The sequence below is a fragment of the Alternaria novae-zelandiae genome (genome assembly GCF_023758075.1).
Source record: "Alternaria novae-zelandiae strain BMP 2774 chromosome Unknown scaffold_4, whole genome shotgun sequence".
NCBI lineage: Eukaryota > Fungi > Ascomycota > Dothideomycetes > Pleosporales > Pleosporaceae > Alternaria > Alternaria novae-zelandiae.
The window spans coordinates 743,712-765,199 of NW_026056964.1; the positions used below are offsets into that span (position 1 = coordinate 743,712).

At 53.8% G+C, this 21,488-nt stretch overlaps 7 protein-coding genes across 7 annotated transcripts; 3 read left to right on the forward strand and 4 right to left on the reverse strand.

The window, feature by feature from the left end:
- Positions 1–432: 432 nt before the first annotated feature.
- J4E88_002753 (uncharacterized protein) lies at positions 433–987 on the forward strand (the record flags this gene model as incomplete). Its single annotated transcript, XM_049396411.1, has 4 exons — positions 433–533; positions 594–657; positions 693–906; positions 965–987. 4 exons carry the CDS (start codon positions 433–435, stop codon positions 985–987), a joined length of 402 nt encoding a protein of 133 aa, XP_049257759.1.
- Positions 988–1,506: 519 nt separating this feature from the next.
- J4E88_002754 (uncharacterized protein) lies at positions 1,507–2,223 on the reverse strand (the record flags this gene model as incomplete). The annotated part of the gene is made up of 2 exons (XM_049396412.1): positions 1,507–1,782; positions 1,837–2,223. The coding sequence occupies 2 exons, from the start codon at positions 2,221–2,223 to the stop codon at positions 1,507–1,509; spliced, it is 663 nt and encodes a 220-aa protein (XP_049257760.1).
- A 2,200-nt stretch (positions 2,224–4,423) lies between these two features.
- J4E88_002755 (uncharacterized protein) lies at positions 4,424–5,395 on the reverse strand (the record flags this gene model as incomplete). Its single annotated transcript, XM_049396413.1, has 1 exon — positions 4,424–5,395. One exon carries the CDS (start codon positions 5,393–5,395, stop codon positions 4,424–4,426), a length of 972 nt encoding a protein of 323 aa, XP_049257761.1.
- A 2,268-nt stretch (positions 5,396–7,663) lies between these two features.
- On the forward strand, positions 7,664–9,121 carry J4E88_002756 (uncharacterized protein; the record flags this gene model as incomplete). The annotated part of the gene is made up of 4 exons (XM_049396414.1): positions 7,664–7,828; positions 7,882–8,057; positions 8,182–9,010; positions 9,065–9,121. The coding sequence occupies 4 exons, from the start codon at positions 7,664–7,666 to the stop codon at positions 9,119–9,121; spliced, it is 1,227 nt and encodes a 408-aa protein (XP_049257762.1).
- A 334-nt stretch (positions 9,122–9,455) lies between these two features.
- Positions 9,456–10,024, reverse strand: J4E88_002757 (uncharacterized protein; the record flags this gene model as incomplete). The annotated part of the gene is made up of 2 exons (XM_049396415.1): positions 9,456–9,896; positions 9,998–10,024. 2 exons carry the CDS (start codon positions 10,022–10,024, stop codon positions 9,456–9,458), a joined length of 468 nt encoding a protein of 155 aa, XP_049257763.1.
- A 789-nt stretch (positions 10,025–10,813) lies between these two features.
- Positions 10,814–16,179, forward strand: J4E88_002758 (uncharacterized protein; the record flags this gene model as incomplete). Its single annotated transcript, XM_049396416.1, has 2 exons — positions 10,814–15,301; positions 15,400–16,179. 2 exons carry the CDS (start codon positions 10,814–10,816, stop codon positions 16,177–16,179), a joined length of 5,268 nt encoding a protein of 1,755 aa, XP_049257764.1.
- Positions 16,180–18,737: 2,558 nt separating this feature from the next.
- Positions 18,738–19,779, reverse strand: J4E88_002759 (uncharacterized protein; the record flags this gene model as incomplete). The annotated part of the gene is made up of 2 exons (XM_049396417.1): positions 18,738–19,138; positions 19,191–19,779. 2 exons carry the CDS (start codon positions 19,777–19,779, stop codon positions 18,738–18,740), a joined length of 990 nt encoding a protein of 329 aa, XP_049257765.1.
- Positions 19,780–21,488: the final 1,709 nt, after the last annotated feature.

Genomic DNA, 21,488 nt, shown 5'->3' on the forward strand with positions numbered 1-21,488 from the left:
TCCCTTTCAACCTCATCAGTATTTCAGTATCGTGGGTCTGAGCACAGAGAGAACGATCTTGTGGAGCGCTCTGCGACTACCGCGGAGCTACACCGAGAGTCCGGGAAGGAAAGGGCGGAATCTTTTCGCCTTCCCCCTTGCGCCTTCCAAAGGTGGCAATCGATCGTGTCGCCAATCGCGAGGCTTGTCAGTGTTTGCCTCGTGCCAGCGGAACATAAATTGCAGCGGTTACCTCCCCCGAGAGTTTTCTTCTCCACACTTCCACCCTCAACTTGTTCTCTCTACTGCCGCGCTCTTAAACTATAAAACTTCTCACGAACTATAAATACAAAAGACAATATATCTATCGAAGTCATGTACTACCAGCACGTTATCTCTATTCTTCTTATCGTCGTCGGCATGGCGTTTGCGGCTCCCAGTCCGCACATCGGCATGACCAATAACGACAACGTCCGCGATGTCGGCGCCGTGTACTCCCAAGCAGAGTTCTCGTCCGCGCCTACGTTTCTCCTCATGGACAAGCAGAGCCCTAGGTGTATTCCACTGTAATTGATCTCACCAATTTTCTCATCATAGTCACTGACACATCGTAGCAACAACGACGACATAATGTCAATCATGATCTGCGTCGAGTCCATTGAGTGCAACTTCTGGAAGGTAAGTCTTCGACACGCTTGAAACTCGTGATAAAGACTAAGAAGCAAAAGAACAAGGACTGCGGCGGCTCCATGTCGGACGAGGAAGCCGCCTTCACCGTCGGTTGCGGCGACGTCCACAAGCTTCCTCTACCACTGACTGGCACATACGGCTCCTACAAGTGTCAGCATGTACATCTCAACACCTACGAGTCTTCGAGCACTGTTAGGGTTGAGACTACCCCACACGACCCAAACAATGATGTGCTAGGTCAGGTATGTACTCGCATTATCTTCGATGACACCAATCATTCACTGACCTTCCATAGTAAACCCTGCTTCCGTCGACTAATATCTCGGTGTCAGTGTGACTATACTATGTTTGGATCCGTTAGTCTTACGATGATGGTGAAATTGATCTGTTGATGGCGGTGGTTCATCTCTGCAGGCCCTATTTTGCATAAACTTGATGGCAGCCATGGATGTCAATGAGTGGTGGACCAATAGCTTATGGTTTCAAATGTTGGCAACAATCTCGTCTAAAGAACCCGAAATCCTATCTTCATCTGTTCAGTCTTTGACCCATGCTTCACGGTGTTACGGCGGCGTGGAAGGTCTTAATGACAGCCATGCCGTGTGATGACCTGAAACAATGCTGTTCCGAAATTACTTTGCGCATGCAAACTGACATCACGCATCGAATTGACTGCATATGCGGTACATTCTGGACTCATAGGCAATTGCCATCGTTGTTTCACATCAAATGAGACATATTCAAGACCGCCCGCCCCTTCATATATGGAAAAATGGATATCATAGCTCAGTACTCCGACGCGTTGCGCTTCTTCCCAATTGCATGGTCTCAACACCTCTAAGCCTTTGACTTCTGACCCATCAGCGGTATCTGCATGCCCTCACTAAGCTGAATCCTTGGGCCTGGTATCTCGCTCATTTGCTCTCTCTTTGATGTATCACCAAGCTTCTTCCACATGAGTTGCAGCATAATGTGCCCTGGCGTGATGCCGGTCTGCTGCGATCCCCAACGGAACTGCCATAGTGGAAGAGATTCGTTGACAGTAGGGGTACGCTTAGCATCATAATAGCATGCTACATCTCCGAAGCAGAGGAAGACGTACGGGAACCCGGTCTATATGCGCATTAGCAACGTCTCCTGGCGAACCAAGTTGGGAACAGTACGTACTATAGTGTATAGCTCGTCGTAAATGTCAACGTTGCGCTCCGTACACGTCCACGCATAATCCCCCTGCCCGTAGTGACTGTCGACGTTCTCTTCTTGACTATTGTCTTGGAATGTGCAGTTGCCATTGTGAGTGCTAAGAGTATAAGGGTAGTCATCCATGCGCTCGAATATCCCGCATTCTTTCCCGCTCCCACTGTCATGGACGAATTTGCCATGCGCATTCAGGCATCCTACACTCGACTCTGGGGTTGCGGTGCCCCAGTTGTCGGATGCCAAGACGTAGATGTGACCAATGCCGCTGAAGTCTGTTTGTTGAATGCCAGCGTATGAAGGTAGAGCGAGCGAGGTAACGAGCAGGAGAAGCGTGGTGGGGATGTTGGCAAACATGATGCGCAAGCGTTGGTTTGCGTTCCGAGAGAAGAGAGACGAGGATGCAAGCTTTCCAAGGTTCGGCCGGCAGTGTCGTAGCGAAATGAATCCTACTCTGGGGGTAGGAAGTATCCGGGCTCTTTATGTTGATCGACCGTAGCACAGCTCAGGCGTACCGTGCCACGCTATACAACAAAGAGCGTGCCTGGCAAACCCCTCGCGCCGTCTCTCTAGGATCAAGCACTAGGCTCCTTGGTGGGGAAGAGACACGCCCTTGCGAAACCTACCCCAAGAATGCTGCGGGATAGATTAATTTCCCCAGGAAACCAATTTCGGATCCCCTCCTCGTGATGACGGTAGACAAGCTCGCTTCCCAATTTGAGGAAAACGAAGTCTAGATACTTCGACGTTGGCGAATAGGCGAGAAGGAAATAATCGCATAGCATACGGCGTGACCTTGTACTTAATATCGAACGTTGGGTCTTAATAGCATCGGGACGAATGTCGCGCGTATAGGACATCATACTAAGAGCTGAGGAATGGCACAGATATGCACGGGTTTACCAAGGTGGACGCACCACGTGCCCAATCACAAGGAACATGGCGAATCGTTGACAAGCAGAGAGATGAGGGATCGAAGGATCAGGCGTGGGGCGGACTTAGAGCTTGTTTGATTTAGCCAGAAATGCCGAAGCAGATATGTCAGAGATCTGTAAGCGCAGGCTGTTGAAGAGCGGACGGAGATATCAGCGGAGGGACATTTGGGAAGCGGCGAGAGTTGCCGAGGCGCCAATCGAGCTCGGACTTGGATGTCGCGCGCAAGCGAGGTATGGCGAACAGCTGAAGTTTGTGTCCTACTCGTTCCATCATCTACATGTATGACCGATGCCACTTCATGGTTTGAAGATGAGTACGAATCGCGTTCGACCGCATCTCATACAAAAAGTGGCAACAGCTGGACAAGAGAAAATCAGACAACGGCGATCCCGACCCCGCGAGCGGCCCAATTGAACCCCTCCGAAGACCCTCAAACCCCGAACCAGTTCTTCCCTACATCACGACACCGAAGTCCGGGATGATAATGGCGAATGCTGGCCACTCCTGTCGATCTCCCGCAAGATATCCACAAGCTCGCACATCATCTCCGCTGAACCCAGCTTAGCGCTTTCGGCAGCATTACGCATCACTCACGAAGTCCGGAATAGCGCCTTCTCCTGGGATGATCAAAGCTAGTTCTACCGACTGCATCTGGATCTTGGCGACTAACTAGGCTAAACTACGAGTTCACGATACTGGCGGACGGGTCTTAAAAGCAGCGCATATGATGCGTTTGGCGCCTAAATTCTTATCAACAAGAACATCTTTTCGTTCCAGGGCGCCACCATGTCAGCCATATCATGTAGGACTACAGCCGTTTTGCCAGCCAATCCGTCACCTAATGAACATGGTACCATGTCGGTGTCCTTTTCAACAATGCATCACCATAACTGCGCCTTCCGCTTAGTGATAGAGAGGTGTACGAATCTGTACGTCATTGATATAGGTAAAATTAGGGCACTGCATGTGAGATAAGGATTAAGTGTGGTGGGTAGAATATCGTACGTGGGCGGCAACAGTAACGAGCTCTTTAGCTATAGGGACACGCAATAAGTTTGCTCTCGAGCCGAAGGCTAAGATGTAAGTGTCACATCATACTAGGGAAACACTAAACACCCTGGAGCCTACGTCGCTGTCAGGCCACCTGCTTTGCACGTTTTTATCTTGATGTAGGCCCCAGGGTGTTCGTTTTTTCCCTTGAATGGGGTGGTGTTTAGAGCCAAAGAACCTTGCGGCATGGCGTTGGGAGATGTACCGAGTTTGATGAGTGCGGACATTCGCGAGGTGCGCCGCAGAGCTCCTTAGAAAACTGTGTGACTTTGGATAAAGAATTCGAATAGTGTCACATTGAGAAAGTCTTGTTCATTTGGAAAGCTTATTGCACTCTACCTGGGAAGAATCTAATGTCCACGCAGAGCTACAAGGAGGATAAGCCTAGCTAGAACCGGCTCGATAGAGCTTCTATCTTCGGGCCTAATCTTGGTGAAAAATAGGGCTCCATGGGATCCTGCGTCTCGAAATCTTGCGAGGGAAAAGATGTAGAGTACTTTGGAGAACGCCATACTGTTTCCAGACTTTATGGTAAGAATATGCGTGCCTTGATGTAAAATCTGTAAGGCGATCAAGGGTAGACTGTTGCTTCTCTCATCGCATGGGGCACGCGACACTCCCGCTTTTGCTCTCCGAGTACCTTTTGACGAACGCAGTCTAAGCAAATGCCATCCACCGCATCATAAATCTTGTCGAGCTCGGCTATAAGCGTAGCCTTAGTGTATCGAGCAACAGACTTGCAAGCACAGTTCGGGGTTGTGCAACTCGCATAAAGAGGAGGTGACTCAGGTACGGCTCTAAGCTTGGACTTGATGACCAAGACCGAGCACTGATTGACGGGCCAAAGATCATTCCGCCTGAGACCGAAGATAAAAGTACTCAAGGCCTGCTTTGAAGCAGCACAAAACTCGAGTCCCGTAACGATCGAAGCGAATGCCGTGGTAATTCGCCTCTGATATGAAATTTGACGAAGTAGTAGGTATTCGAACACCTCCAAAGGTAGGAACTCGTGACCATCTGTGGCTTTTGTGACGCTGAGGATCGCGGTAGGGTCGCGGACCAATCTCTGAGAGACTCTGAAGAACTCTCTCGGCAACTCGAGGAGATGTGTGGCAAGAGGCATCTTTTCGAAATCTGCAGCTTCGAGATCTTCGAGAAGGGCGCCAATCCAGATGATAGCCCATGAACGAACCACATTCGCGCAATCGTATTTGTTACAACAAAGCGCAATTTTGGACAAGACGGTGGCGGCGAGCTTGAGGGGAAGTTCCGCAGTCTGCATGTGTGCGATCTTACAGATCATGATGATGGACTCAGGATCGTCATCTGGAAGCGGGACAGTGCGTGGTGAAGCCGGCGAAAGATTCTGGCCCTCAGAGAAGCGGCCGTCGAACATAGCCGCAAAGACTGGTGAAGCGAGGCCGAGCACCACGGACGAGACGAGGATGTTGCGAACTCCTTCTCCGACTCCGTCTTGGCCCGATTGGAGTATGACATCGCCTCTTTTTGCAACGACCTCTGCGTTGCCTCCGCTTTTCGACATTGTGACAGCGCCTGTGTTAACGTCAGTAAACAATTCTTACGATCAGGTTAGTGATCAATCACCTTCAGACGTGCGCTTCCGTGGGATAGCCAGCGTGAAGACTTCGCCTTCTTTGAGACCGTGGTAGAACGACAACAACCTCAATTCGCGCCCGATTGGAAAGTGTCGGGTTCGGAAGATGGAAGCAAAGACGGTGGTTGAGAGGGGGTCGCGACTGCCCTCTGGGTCGCGACTGGAACCTGGGCTTATTCGCACTCACCTTCACTTCCTTTATGGCTCGCACGCGTCTTGGGCAAAGGAACAAGCCGATAGAATTACCGAGTGATAAAACAGTTCAAAATCAGCAAACTGAGATATTGTGATGAAGCGCATCTTCCATTCCGTTGCGGTTTCTGTGCGCCGCTACTTGACGTGTTTTGAAGTGCTGTCGCCAGTCAATTGAGAATTGTTTAGGACTACTCATATGTTGAAGCCAGATCAACGATCAATATAGTGCACCGAGAGTTACCATAAGCTCTTCCACAGATCGTCTGACCTTGGGATGGTGTTGCGGCATCATTGCCTATCCAGCGCCCACCTCACAACCGCCACGATCGTTAACCTATGGAAAGTCTGAACAGGTCTGGAGCCTACATCGGCGTTGGGGCATCTACTTTGCAGGTTTCCATGTTAATGTAGGCTGCAGACCTGTTCAGCTTTTCCCTTGTATGAGGTGGCAATGTGAGAGTTCTAGACAACCTATTGGACGACAGGAGGGCTATGATGAAAGCAAACGCCGATCTTGTGGCACGAAGAGGTGATGACTTGATCTTCAGCTGTGATGAAAGTGATCGAGAGGAGACGGAGCTGCCGGAGAAGTTGTGTGATCAACACGACGATAGGCAAGAGCAGGACTGGATAACTAAGTCTTTTCAATCACGGAACTTAACTCGATGAGATGTCGGCGAGACGACACAATGACACCATCGGGTCCCTCAGCTACATCGGGAGAAGGGATGCGTAGTGTCATTCTGTGGATGTGGTGGGGTACCTGGAAGCTGGAAGCTGGAACTACCGAAACGCGAATTTGGCGCGCGCGCACCTTCCGAGCGAGCTTCGGCCGAAAGATAAGAACGATCTCCAGCCTGCCGCCGTCTAAACCGAGACAAAGCCCCTGCGCCGACCGTCGCCCTGGCTTCCCGCGAGTTTTGTCAGACGCAACGGCGACATCTCGCATCCGCAGACTGCGAGCTTGAACCGCTGCAGCTCCGCATTTCCTGTGCTGCCGCGGACAAAGTACAAAGCGGCATCTAGATTGCTCGGACGCAAGCCCACTTTCCTTGGATTTGCCATCGCTAGCACGGGCACGACCTTCCAGAGATGCTGTGGGTGTGTCGTCCGAGCCCACAGTTCTTTCTACGCAAGATGCATTTTCCTGTGGTCGCATTGGAAGCTGGAACCCAGCGAAAGCCCTGCGGACAGCCATTCGAACAACACTTCATCACGACCTTCGGGCCTCTGAGAGTCACAATACCAGCTCCGTAAACCATATTGATCCTTCCACAATGCCGAATTGAAGCTATTCGGGAGCTCTCCATATGGAGCTTTAGCGTACGCCAGTGAAGTGCCACTCCCAGGCCTCGATTTACGTACATTCTTGCTCGATCGGGTCAAACGACCACGCGCTACTGGAGCTACCGTGTTGACCCACGCCCACAGACTACGCTACGGGCTTCTCGGCGAAGCTTCGTGAGTATCAAACGGGTAAGCAGCTGGTAGAGCTCCCCTGGCGCGTCTGTGAGCTGATTCGCGCCATTGGACGCGACCCCGCACTATCAGCGATGCGAAGTAATTCCAAACACGACCGTCACACCCGTCACACCCGCAGCGACCACTTGTCTGTGTGGGAATGTCGCATCACCAAGTGGGGATGACCGACCTCGTCTGCCTGGTGACCCAGGGATCAGAGGCTGAAAGTAGTGAGAAGATCGTGCGGCTGCTCGGCGGTATATAAAAGCCCCCTCACGAACCCCTCAATTGCTCTCACAACACCAACATTGTCCAGTGTAGCATCCGGTCTTCCATTTAACTTCTCTACCATACACCGACGTCACTTCGGCCCGCAAGAGGTATACCGACCCACGCACCCCTCACTTCCCCCCTGCCGGGACGATAGGCTGACATACCTTGCGTCAGGAATACGTACCATTCGTTGTACCTTTGCCGGCTTCTACTATATATCTCTCCCTCGGAGCCTCAATTGTTCTACTATCAGTTCAATAAGTCAAAATGGTATTTCTCCGATCTGCTTCTCGCCTTGCGCGCCCTGCCTCCTCCCTCCTCAGCGCACGCGCCGGACCTCGATTAACTTCGTCGCTCCGCCAACCGAATGCTTTCAGAACGCTGACCGCGACGGCTTCACAACAGGGCAAAGTTCTTCTCGTCCTCTACGATGTAAGTGTCTATGTACTCCCAATGCGCGTTGGCATGTCTAACAACGACACTAGGGTGGTGTCCACGCTGAGCAGGAGCCTCGCATGCTCGGAACTACCGAGAACGAGCTAGGCATCAGGAAGTGGATCGAGGAGCAAGGCCACGAGCTCGTCACCACCTCCAACAAGGAAGGCGAGAACTCCGAGTTCGACAAGCACCTTGTTGATGCTGAGGTTATCATTACCACTCCGTACGTCAGAGCTACCCCGCAATGCCGCTAAGCGCCCCACATGCACGCGTCAAGCTTCGGCCGGACGCGCTAAGGCTGCAAACACCATCCGAGCCAGCATCAGCTAACAGATCGCGATCAACAGCTTCCACCCCGGTTACCTCACCGCCGAGCGCCTGGCCAAGGCTAAGAACCTCAAGCTTGCCGTCACTGCTGGTATCGGATCTGACCACGTCGACCTCAATGCCGCCAACAAGACCAACGGCGGTATCACCGTCGCCGAGGTTACTGGCTCCAACGTCGTCTCCGTCGCCGAGCACGTTGTCATGACCATCCTGACCCTTGTCCGCAACTTCGTCCCCGCCCACGAGCAGATCGCCAAGGGAGAGTGGAACGTCGCCGAGGTCGCCAAGAACGAGTACGATCTCGAGAACAAGGTTGTCGGTACCGTCGCTGTCGGCCGTATCGGTGAGCGTGTGCTCCGCCGTCTCAAGCCCTTCGACTGCAAGGAGCTCCTCTACTTCGACTACCAGCCCCTTTCCCCTGAGAAGGAGAAGGAGATTGGCTGCCGCCGCGTCGAGAACCTCGAGGAGATGTTGGCTCAGTGCGATGTTGTCACCATCAACTGCCCGCTCCACGAGAAGACCCGCGGTCTCTTCAACAAGGACCTCATCTCCAAGATGAAGAAGGGTTCATGGTTGGTCAACACCGCCCGTGGTGCCATCGTCGTCAAGGAGGACGTTGCCCAGGCTCTCAAGGATGGCCACCTCCGTGGATACGGTGGTGACGTCTGGTTCCCTCAGCCCGCTCCCAAGGACCACCCGCTCCGCTACGCCCAGAACCCATGGGGCGGCGGCAACGCCATGGTTCCTCACATGTCCGGTACCTCCATCGATGCCCAGGAGCGATACGCCAACGGCACCAAGGCCATCCTCGACGAGTACTTCTCCGGCCGTGAGAACTACCGCCCAGAGGTTCGTAAAAATTTCTAGAGTGCATTTGAGACATAAACTGACTTTGATTTACAGGACCTTATTGTCCACAAGGGCGACTACGCCACCAAGGCGTACGGTCAGCGCAAGTAGAGGAGCGATCTTCTTCAGCAGCCTTCTGTCTTCTTTGAGCGATTTGGCACGAATTTCTTTGTTTAGGCTTGGGCGTCGAATGGGTATTTCCGCCTACCTATGTACATGAATATATCCACTTGAACTCCAACTCCAACTCCAACCAATGATGTGATGCATGAGAAAGTTCCAAATTGTAGGCAAAGTGATGTAAACACCTCATACGAAAGTTTGGACACCTACCTCCTAGAAGTCTACATTACCTCAGGGCTTTACATAACTTCAGCTTTTATGCTAATGTAGACGGCAGTGCAGTTGTTCGTGTTTTCTTGTATGAGGAAGGGTACTATAGAAATCATCGATGTCGTGACAAGGACCGCCGCCTCTCGTCTTCATGCTCATCTTCACTGTCATCCTTGAAGCCTTCCTCCAGCTCACGTCCTAACCGCCGTTCTTCCTCCATGATGCTGCGGCGTTGTTCGAGGGCTTCTCTTCTCCTCTCATCGATGGGGTCAAAGCCCACCATGCCCTCTCCCTCCTCGTCGTCAAACAAGTCATCGTCGTGTTGTCCGCTCCCGTCCACAATCGCGCGCTGTCTGACCCACGCGGAAGGCGCGAAGAGGTTGTAGAGGGCATCCGAGAGGTTCGTCCGCCAAGAGGACGGGAAGTCGGTCACGCTCGCGGGCATAGGCAGGTACTGGCTATAACGGCTGCAGTGCCGGCGCACAAAGGGCAGCACGAGGAAGACTAGCAGGACATAGAGGAGGGCAGCGAGGAAGAGTGGTACGAGGATGGTCTGGAGGCGCATCGTCAGCCTCCACATGGGGTTGGTGTGCGCGGTGGGTCGCGTTATGCGCTCACCGCCCAAGCTTCCTGTACGTGACAGCTGTCACTCACCTTGAGGAAATGGGTAAAGCCGGCCATGGCTGTGGATGCATGTGCTAGTGAAGGTGCGTGAACTGGCGGAGCGCGTCCTTTTGATCGCCTCGGGCTGACGCGAGGCCGGGGCTGTTAGCCGTGGGTGGTGGATGTGGACAGCAGACGTGGTGTTGAGACGCAGTGCGCCAGGCGTGAGGAAGGTGCGACGGGCGAGTGTGCAGGTGCTGTGCCTGCTGCGCCACAGACAGGCGGGATGTACTGGATGTGCCGGGAATAGTTACTGTCGATGTCGAGGCCGATGGGAGGACGGCCGTCGCGTAGGCCGGCTAGGGGTTCGTCTGGGCATGGATGGCAGATGGCGCCACAACACGGACGTGCGCACGTCTCAGGAGAACGTCGGAGCCAATGCGGCCATGGCGGGTGGTTCGCGTGCTTGCATATCCACGCGGAGCAGCCCTGGCGCGCTGTAACTATGAGACGTGGTGAATCGGCGCTGTGGAGATCAAATGGCCGCGTCCCAGTCCTGTCTACTTGCCATGCAGTCACACGGGGCGCGCTAGTTAGTTACAGTATTCGGCAACTTCCCACTCCCTCTCTCGCAGCCGCATTGCTGCCACGACGGCGCCCCAGGAATTGCTTCTCACCTTCGACTCACCGCACGCAGCCCCGCACGCTCGTTTCAGGATCACACACGCCCGCTGAGGCAGCGGCATCGTCACCTGCGCCGTAGCAGCGAGGCGGGACGCATTGCTCCGCGAAGGAGGGGGACGCAGACACGTCGGGCGGCGCGCTCCCAAGGCGGCAGAGCATTGGGCATAGGCTCTCGCTATAGGCATGGACAGCAAGGGTCGGCAATCTTCCGCCGGCAAGTTCTTCGGACGACGCCTGCACAAAGACAAGGACAAGCACACGGGCGACGCCAAACACACGACCACATCCTCGACCGACAGCCCCCCGGGGAGCTCCCATGGCTCGCTCTCGTCACGACACTCACACAGACACTCCATCGGCGGCGCTTCGATAGACCAGCGGCCCGTGTCCATGACGGCCGAGGGCATCTTCGCGCGAGCTGGCCCCGTATCCTCCATCGACCCCCCGCGAGACGACGCCTCCAAGAACGCCGAACCGCTGCCGCACCACCTCAACAAGGGCGGCGGCGACTTCCATCAGTACCCCGTCTTCAACGCCACCGCAATGCCCCAGAACGGCTACTCCAACCCGGGGCCGCCGCGCCCACCGCCCCATTCCCTCGGCACCACCATCGCCTCGAGCAACCCAGGCGACCGCGGCGTCTCGATGCAGCAGTGGGGCGCGCGCGGGAGCAGCAGGGACGGCAACTACTCATACTACGCCGGCACTGACTCCTCCAACAACACGCGCACCTCGTCCGACCAGGCGAGCATCTACAGCAATGACTCCAAGTCGCGCGGCAGCAACGTCTTCTACCCGCAGAACCCATCTCAGAGCACCATCTCCTCCATAGGCCTCGATGCCGGCAGCCTCCTCCCCACCGCCGTGTCCACCCCTCGCGACTCGCACCGCCATCTGCTGCACTACAACTCCTCCTCGCCCTCCGCGTCCCAGACCTCGTTCAACCAGAACACACTCAGCATACAACGACCGCCAGACCATGTCGTAGAGAAGGAGTTCATGAACCTCATGGTGAAGCGAGGATGGAAGAGCTTACCAGAGCAGGCGCGGCGGCAGATGGAGGCCTACAAGATTGACAAGAAGTGGACCCTCGTCTACCAGGACAAGCTGGCCGAGTTCAAGCACGAGGAGAAGAAGCGCCAGACGCAGCGGATAACCTACGGCGGCCCCGGTGCCGGTGGTGGCCAAGACATCCTCATGCGCGCAGAAGAGGAGGGCTCGCCCGAGTGGTACGTCAAGAAGGTCATGGACAACTCCATATCTATAAAACAGATGTCGAGTTTGGAGATCAGTCTGCGAACACAGCCCATCGCCTGGGTCAGGGGCTTCATCGAAGCGCAGGGTCAAATCGCCCTCACGAATGTCCTGGCCAAGATCAATCGCAGGAAGACAACAGGGCCGGCGCCTCCTCCCAGCGTCATGGCGCAAAAGGCAGAGAACGACGTCGAACGCGAATACGAGATCATCAAGTGCTTGAAGGCGCTGATGAACAACAAGTACGGTGCCGACAACGCCCTCAACCACCCGTCCATCATCCAGGCGCTGTGCGGCTCTTTGATCTCCACACGGCTCAACACACGAAAGCTTGTCTCAGATGTCTTGACCTTCTTGTGCCACTGGGGCAACGGAAGTGGACATGAGAAAGTACTGCAGGCACTCGACAACCTCAAATCGCAATATGGCGAAAGCAGTCGCTTCGATGCATGGATGCGCATCGTCGAGGTCACGGTCGACGGCCGTGGCAAGATGGGCTCCATGGTAGGCGCTTCAGACGAAGTCCGCAGTGGAGGTATCGGCGTAGAGAATCTGCTCATGGAATACGCCATCGCGACACTCTTCTTGATCAACATGGTTGTGGATGCCCCGGAGCGCGACCTGCAGCTCAGGATGCACGTGCGAGCCCAATTCACAGCATGTGGCATTAAGCGCATCTTCAACAAGATGGAAGGCTTCCAATACGATGTCATCGACAAGCAGATCGAGCACTACTTGGACAACGAAGCTGTCGACTATGAGGATTTCCTTCAGAAGGAGAACAGCTCCATGGTCGAGGGCGTCGAAGGCGAAACCAAGGACCTCAACGACCCTTTGCAAATCGCAGATGCTATCATGAGCAAGATCGGTGGCACTCGCGCGCAAGATTACTTCACGTCAGCCATGCAACACTTGCTGTTGATGCGAGACACGGAGAGCGAGGATCGATTGCGGATGTTCCAATTGGTGGACCAAATGCTGAGCTACGTGGCTATGGACCGCCGACTGCCAGACATGGACCTCAAGCAGAGTCTGAACTTCACTGTGCAGTCTCTGCTTGACAAGCTGTACACCGATTCGGAAGCCCGTCAGGTTCGCGATGAAGCAGTCGAAGCACGACAAATCGCAGACTCGGCTATTGCAGAACGCGATGAGATGAAAGCGCAGCTGGAGCTGGGTGCAGATGGCCTAGTCTCTAAGCTGCAGAAACAACTTGCGGAACAAGAACGTATCATCGAGCTCCGTGGTAGGCAGGTAGAGACGATGAAGGCCGAACTAGCGGAAATGCAGAGGATACGAGCACAAGAACTGCAACGCAACGAACTGGAGACGCGAGAACTGTACTTGATGCTTAGGGATGCTCAAGACGTCGCAGCGTCGGCAGCGAAGAAGTCTGGTAAAGACGGGCTCGCTACCACCGATCCAGCTCAAATGCAGGGCATCATGGACCGCGAACGTCTGATGAACAGACTGGAGATCCAACTGCAACGAGCCAGGACACAAGCAACACTGGAGGGCAAGTCCCTGCAGATGCAGCCTAGCGAGAAGCTCAGGGAACTGCGAGAAAAGATGGAGGGCGACATGCCTGGCATGACCGAACAGGGCTATGGTGGCCTCGAAGCCAGCTCATTCGGATCAGTTCGTGCCAAAAGTGGAGTGCCCCGCAGAAAGCCCCTTCCTGGCCTTCCTGGCCAGATTGGTGAGGATGCTGAGATGTCGGAGATGGACGATGATGATGCTGTCATTGAGAAGCCCCGTCTGATCCAGATGCACAAGCCAAAGCTCAGCACTTCGACAGCCAATGCCCTCATGGCGGATATCACGGCGAACGTCAAGCGATACGAAGACTCTGATGCTGAAGGGGATGGCGTTACTACAGGACCGTCGCATCCCAGCCTCGAATCCGACTCACCAAAGACACCCGGCGATAATGAGGCGCCCAAAGCCAACATCCCTCCACCTCCACCCCCGCCTCCTGGTGCCCTTGGGTTCTCGAACAACATTCCTCCTCCGCCTCCAATGCCCGGTACTGCTGGACCTCCACCCCCTCCCCCGCCACCGCCTCCGCCTGGCAAACTTGGGTTCAAGCCTGGAATTCCCGCACCCCCTCCTATGCCTGGAGATGGCAGCATGCCACCTCCTCCGCCACCGCCACCACCAATGCCCGGTGCCAAACGTCCTGGATTCATGCCCAAGGCGCCTGGGTTCGGTGCTGCACAGCAGTTTGCTCTTTCTGGACCACGACCGAAGAAGAAGCTCAAGGCCCTGCATTGGGACAAGGTTGACCAACCTACTACCACTGTCTGGGCTACTCGCGGTCTCAGTTCGGAAGAGAAAGAAGAGAAGTACCAGGAGTTGGCAAGGAAGGGTGTTTTGGAGGAAGTTGAGAAGCTCTTCTTGGCAAAGGAGATCAAGGCGATTGGCAAGAAATCTGGCAAGAAGGACGACAAGAAGCAGATCATCTCTCGCGACCTCATGCACAACTTCCAGATCAGTATGGCCAAGTTCTCATCGTACGGAGTTGAGGATATCGTAAGGATGATCATCCACTGCGACAACAAGATTCTGGATGATCCTGTCACTATGGAGTTCTTGCAGAAGAACGACTTCTGCGATATTCCCGATAACACCGCCAAGCTCATGGCTCCCTACTCGAAGGATTGGACTGGGCCCAATGCTAGCGAGAGCAAGCGCGAACAGGACCCGAACGAACTCACACGAGAGGATCAGATCTACCTTCTCACTGCCTACGAACTGCACCACTACTGGAAGAGCAGGATGAGGGCGCTTGCGCTGACTCGCACGTACGAAACTGAGTACGACGAGATTTCCAACAAGCTGCTGGAAATCTCAAGGGTATCTGAGAGCCTGCGTGATTCATCAAGTTTGATCAGTGTTCTGGGTCTCATTCTCGACATTGGTAACTTCATGAACGACGCCAACAAGCAAGCCAGTGGTTTCAAGCTGTCTACTCTAGGACGACTGGGTATGCTCAAGGATGACAAGAACGAGTCCACATTCGCCGACGTCGTCGAAAGAATTGTCCGTAACCAATACTCTGGATGGGAAGGTTTCACCGACGAGATCAGCGGCGTTGTAACAGCCCAGAAGATCAACGTCGAGCAACTCCAGACCGATGCCAAGAAGTATATCGACAACATCAAGAACGTTCAGATGTCGCTAGACTCTGGTAACTTGTCCGATCCGACCAAGTTCCACCCAGAAGATAAGGTCGCCATTGTTGTACAGCGGAACATGAAGGAGGCTAGAAGAAAGGCAGAGCAGATGCAGGTCTTCCTGGAGGACATGCAGAAGAGCTACGATGATATTATGGCGTTCTATGGTGAAGATCCGACCGACGACAGTGCGAGGAGGGATTTCTTTGCGAAGTTGGCCAACTTCGTCCAAGAATGGAAGGTAAGTCATTTCCAACCCCCCTGTTCTTGTGATCACGATGCTGGCTTCACACGGCTTGGTTATACATTGCTATAGATCAATTGCTAACTTGCTTGTAGAAATCCAAGGAGAAGAATACCACTCTCGAGGAGCAACATCGTCGCAACGAAATTTCCATGCGCCGCAAACAAGCGCAAACCGCAAACCCTCTCTCACCCAACGCCCTCTCCTCGGACTCCGATGCTCCCAAATCACCCGCGTCAACCGGTGCTATGGACGACTTGCTCCAGAAGCTACGTGCTGCTAAGCCCGAAGCAAGAGATCAACGCGATCGCCGTCGTCGCGCCCGCTTAAAGGACAGGCACCAGGTACGCGTGGCTAGTGGCCAGAAGATCCCAGAGATCGGCGTCAACATGGAAGATGGCGGAGAGGGTGCCGAGGGTGAGGACGAGAAGAACAAACTGCTCAGTCCCACCAGCGAGACTGCGGACAGCGAGGCTAGTAGCACCGCTGGTCCTGCTGCTGCTGCTGCTGCCGCTGGTACCGCAGAAGCAGACATCGCAGACCGCGCTGCTGCCATGCTGGAAGGCCTCCAGTCCGGAACTGGCCTAAACAAGGATGGATCACTATCCGTCAGGCGGAGAAGGGAGAGCGCGGACACGGAACGACAACGAAGGAGAAATCGACGCAATCAAGCTTCCGCCAAAAGCGAAGACGGAGGCATCTTGAGCCCGACTGCCATACCCGAAGAAGGTGAAAGTATCATCGACGGTGATGGCGCCGCCGACCAAGAAGGCGACGAATCAAGAGATCCCACGACGCCAGTCACAGTCGTCCACCCACCGAGTCCGGAATCAAAGGGAAGAGATCTACCCACGCCACCGCCGGAGGAAGGCTGAGAGAGCTACGTTAATACCGCCACGTTGTCACGTATTGGGGGCGCTGCTTGCACTATCATCGCTGTTGTAGCAAGGGAAGCCATACACTTGGAAGGAACGGAAGGGAAGGAAGCCAGTTGGGAAAATAATTTTCGCGATAGCCCCATTTTCGACTTCGATACCCGATCGCCTTGTTTTTTTTTTACTTACTTTATTTTGTCATTTTCCTCGCTTGAGCAAACTATAAGCTTTTTTAACTCTTACACATGGCTCTTTCTGCTTGTTTCCTTGTCTTGTACTGTAATACATCTGGAGGGACCTACTAATGCATCGCTTGCGTCCTTTTGATGTTCGCTGGCGTCGTCTTTTGTTTGCTACTGTTATTGTAGGGAAGGTGATGGGTATGCTTGGATGATGGGATGGATGGCTTGGCATGGGTGGACGGGGAAGGAAGGTTAGATATCCTAGGGAAGGAATGATGGGGGGTTATAGGAATTATGTCGTCATCTTTGTTTCTTCGTCTCTGTTCATGTGATGTTGGAAGTTGAGAGGTTGGCATTGGGGAATAGCGGGATGAGGTAATTCGCGTCAGTGGCGTTGGGGTGATGGATATGGGTGGTTTTGGTAAGTTGTGTGTCGTCCCTTCCTCTTCAATTGCTGGCGCTGATGTTGTTCACAGCGCGGAGCAGGTTCGGCGGTGTGTGCCTTCTGTGTTCAGTCCCCTACTTATCCATGGCTCCCATCTGTCCGCGGCCGGCAGCCTCTTCATTGGCCTACTTGAGTGCTTCGTCTCAATCGTTTCCTTCCTTCCATTCCCCTCTCTTCCGATCCGCAACTGGCGCATGTCTTGCCGCCCAGCCCAGGTTTCTCTATAACCACGCCATAACGTCATCGCATGCGATGTAACGTGAACAAGGCCCGCAAGACTGAGGCTCTCGTCTTGGTCACTCGCGTGTGCGTCTTTCCTTCTTCAACGCACTGCCCAAGGCAGAGACGCCAACGAAAAGAACAAAGATGGATTCCGTCGTTCGTTTCGTTCATGTGAGCCTCCAAAGTAGCTCACACTTAGATCTCGAGATCTCCGTATCGTTGTGGATGCTTCGTATCCAGGACCGCACTTCACAGACCGTCTCGGGTTGAAGCTCACTCTCCAGGGATGGTTTTCGTGAGAAAGAGGGTCCCCCTGGCACCATCGCTACTGTCGAGTAGGTGTTGCTGGTGGGTCGCAACACAAGCTTCTGGGTCATCAGGCCTAGGCCCTTGAGCCTAGACGTTCTGCCCTCGCAGAGTCATATGTGGCACACCTGACGCTGTGTGGGTGTAGGTGGGAATGATTGGAAGAGCTGCTTTGTAAAAGATGGAAGAAGTTGTTAGTAAGTCGTTGCGTCGCCGCTGTTTTAAGGTAGGTGGAAACGATTGAAAGAGCTGCTTCGAGAAAAGGGAAGAAGATGTCAGTACGTCGACGCGCCGCCGCTTCTTTGGGTAGTGCGAAGGCGAATTAGAAGATAGCACTGCCATGGGGAGCAGGTTGGCTGAGGTCGAAACTGGAGGCGGAGAGGACAGGACTCTTATACAGGGAGCCCGGGTAGTGCAAACGCAGGCAGACGCGCTAGCCTGGTCGGGACTGGAATTCATTGCTCACCATTGCCCGCACGAACTAGACAGCCTCTTGCTCGCCGTCTCTCGTTCGTAGATACGACAATAGTGATCTTGGAATTGCTCAATCCACCAAGCTGTCACCAGATATTGCCACCGCCATGGCTTCTGACCGACCTCGAGCAGCCAAACGAGAAGCGCCTTCGTCCCAGCGCTCCGGACGTCATCACAATAAGCCCAAGACGCTGCACAATGCAGCCGAGTTTCGCGACAAAAGAGCGTCCAAGAAGAAGGGCAAGACCGACAAGAAGGAAGGAGTGCAGGAGAACCCCAAGGCTCGCTCCAAGCATTAAGGTAGCTGCGAAAGAAGGAAGCGTGAAGTGTCGTATTCGTACTGTTGTCATCACTAAACAGCCCACTCTAATGTTTGAGCCCAGCGTCAAGAACCAAGGCTTATCTCAGGGCACCGTGCTCGATTTCCTGTTGAAGGAGGAGGTAGCTTGAGCCGCTTTGGCCGGCATTGACGTTGAACATAGTCGAAGGAACGCATGTGTAGATAATGAATACATGGCCTTACTGTATCGTTCTATCATTGTAGTAGGACGCATTACCGAGTACAGCCAAAAGCAGAAGAACATTGTGGATGCTGTTAGAGAACTGAGACGCCTACATCAACGTCGTTATTATCCTTCGCGCACTTTGTAGCCGTGGTGCGTTCTGCAGAAGGTTCTGTTCAGTTTCTTCCGAGCATGAGAACGTGATGGGTAAACCCAATGGGTATTCGTGAAGTGTTTAAATTACTAATGACATCGTACTACTGTGTCATACTACCCGCCGCCTATCCTTTTGCTAGACTATGGTATATAAAAGAAAACATGACTAGCATGTACCATCAAAGAGAGTCGTGAAGTGCTCATAAGGAGATAATAAAAAGGTATCGTAACGCCCAAAAATGCTCACACCGTGCAAATTACCCACACCGTCTACCACTTGAGGCGGTCGAAGAGGTTGCGGCTTCTGACATCCCTCTTCTTGCTGCCACCAGGCAGCGCACTTGTGCAGTCGATCAAGTCTCCCTTGTTCTCAACACCGAGCATGCTCATCTTGACCATTGCGCTTACGAATGCTGAGTCCCACATACCCTTGCTGGCGGCAAAGGCGATGAAGGGGCCGGCAGTAAGGGGGTTCTGTGCTAGGCTCTTGTCGGAGGGGAGTGTGAAAGGAGCCCTGCCACGCATGGTCTCGGAGTAGTACTTGTTATCCCAGGTGCCGACAGTGGAGTCGAGGGCAGAGCCAGCTTTGGAAGGGTCGGTGAAGCGTTGTTTGGCAGCAGTGTGGGCGCCGATGAGAGCGGCGAGGTCGTAGGGTGAGAAGCCTTTTTGCGCTGGGAAAGCTGTTAGCTATGAACATGTTGAAGACTAGAGATGTATGCTTACCAAAGAGCCCAACTAAGTCCTTTGCATTGGCGTGACCGCTAGGTAGAACACCGAGAGCATTCGCCTCGCTGGAGTCCTTGCGGCCAACCTTGACGGGAATAGTGGGTCCTCCAGGACATGTCTTGACTGCATGTGCGGCGGCAAATTGGATCAGATCGGCAACACCGACCTTGGTCTGGGAGGCGACATTGGCAAGGTTACCGCAAAGGCGCTCCATACCGCGGTTCTCATTGTTCGAGCACTCGTTGGCGAGGATGAGAGAACCGTCGCATGCGCCGTTGAAGCAGTCATGGAATGAAGATCGGATGGCAGCGCGCGCAGCATCTGTGCATTGGCCGTCCCCGAGGAATTGTTGGGTGAGGGTGGAAGAGATTTGAGTCCAGACAGCAGGGCATTCTTGCGCAGGTTCCTTGCCGCCGCCACCGAAGATGCCGTCGAATATGCCGAAGATCTTTGCAAGAGTACGCTTCTCTTGTACTGGCGCTGGTGCTGGGACGGTCCAGTCTTCTTCCCGAATGGTGTAGTTGGAGTAGGCCTGGGCTGTGCTGGCAGCCGCAAGGCCAGAGATAAGGACGTTGCGAATATACATTATGTGTGAAGAGAAGATAGTGGTCCTATCGAGTGAGTGTCTAGTAGGATGAAGAATAAGATAGGATAGGTGAGAAGTGCCGAGAAGCGAAGAGCGAATGACTGTGATGACCTGAGATGATAATGGTAAGAAGAGAGCGATGAACATTTCTCTTTATACACTGTAACATGTTTCCGAGAAGTGGCAAGAATAGCAGCCGCGACTCATGCTTACACCTAGCACTGTATGAGTAGCTGTCTCCTCTGACCCCGATTCCCATGGGTAAGCGTTGAAGAGAGGTGCTGGAATAGATGTGACAGGCCGCTAGAGCAATGGTGAGGAAGACCCACGCTACTGTTTTGGGAGTACGGATATACGCCAATATGTGACCGGTGGAAAGCTCCTGCTTGAAGCGTGACATGTTTTAGCGAACATGCCCGTTATGCTCAAGCTTACGATGTGGTTCCCGGTCATTCACCTCACGAGATGTGGTGCATCTGCTCATGGTCATTGATCATCGTGCCATAATTCGCCAACTCTGCGTGGCGATCATGTGGTGGATCTCACTCGCAGCAGCTTCAGAGCTATGAGATGCATGCAATGCTGCCGGTACTGCATTGTGCTGAACAACATCGATACTGCTTTGCAGAGCCTAACCCTCCGATGAACGTTTTCTGGTGTCGCATTAGCAAACGGACCGTTAGTTTGGAAGGTGATACCCCTTTCTGTCGAAACGAGAGAGTTCTAAAGAAAGATGTGGGGGTGTTGTTTATTGTTTCAAGACAGCTTCAGACTAGTGAACGTGGAGGAACTGCAGTGCCGATAAACGATGATCAACACGGCCCCGCGGTTTGGGCCATGGACGCCCTGCGTTTGAGGCGCAGGGCAGGGCTTGTGAGCCTGACCATATGAAGTCTAGAGTCGCGAAGTGGTTGATAATGGGCTAACGTTAGCGACTTGAGGTTCCTGGCATCGGTGCGGCTAGCACGTGTCGCGCGTGTTGGCTTCGCCTTCGGCAGGTAAGCTTGCAACTAGACACTGCCGGATGGCAATAAGTCTTTGTAAAAAGAGGTTGATAGAACTCTTTCGACGTTGCCAATTGATTGAGTAAGGTGGAGACTGAGATCCGTTCGTGTTTGCAATCCTGCGCTTCGGAGAGGGAAGGCCGCTCCGTAGCTCTCACGCAGGGTCTTTGTCAAGCCCTGTCAACTGTTAGAGATACAACCTGAACTCCACAGCCAATTATCTCAGGCCCAATAGTCGGCTTCCTGTTTGACGATGCGATAGCGCTGATGGTGTTGCGGACATGCATGTCGGAGACCCGAAAGTGGAAATCCCTATAAGGATAGTCCAAGAAGGCGATCCTCTAGCGAAACCTTCTCTTGCCGAATTGCACCCTTGCAATTACTCATGACCCACCAACTTCGCGAACGCAACTACGCTTGCGACTCAAGCCCTCTGCGTCGGGCGATGGAATTTCTGAATTCGACGAACAGCGTGAAGCCGTCGAACGAGATGGCGCCACCCGCATACCGCTTATCCGTGATGTGCGCTCGTTCGCGCTATTGAGGCGGTGGAATTGTCAACAGCACCACCCACCGCCTCGAGGTCGCGACATGCGACGTGGTGTCCGAATCACACGCGAAAACCCGCACATGTCGTACAGAAGGCGAGACCGACATCCACGCCTATCCCTCCATCTTCGAGACGAACGCCACAACCCATGTATG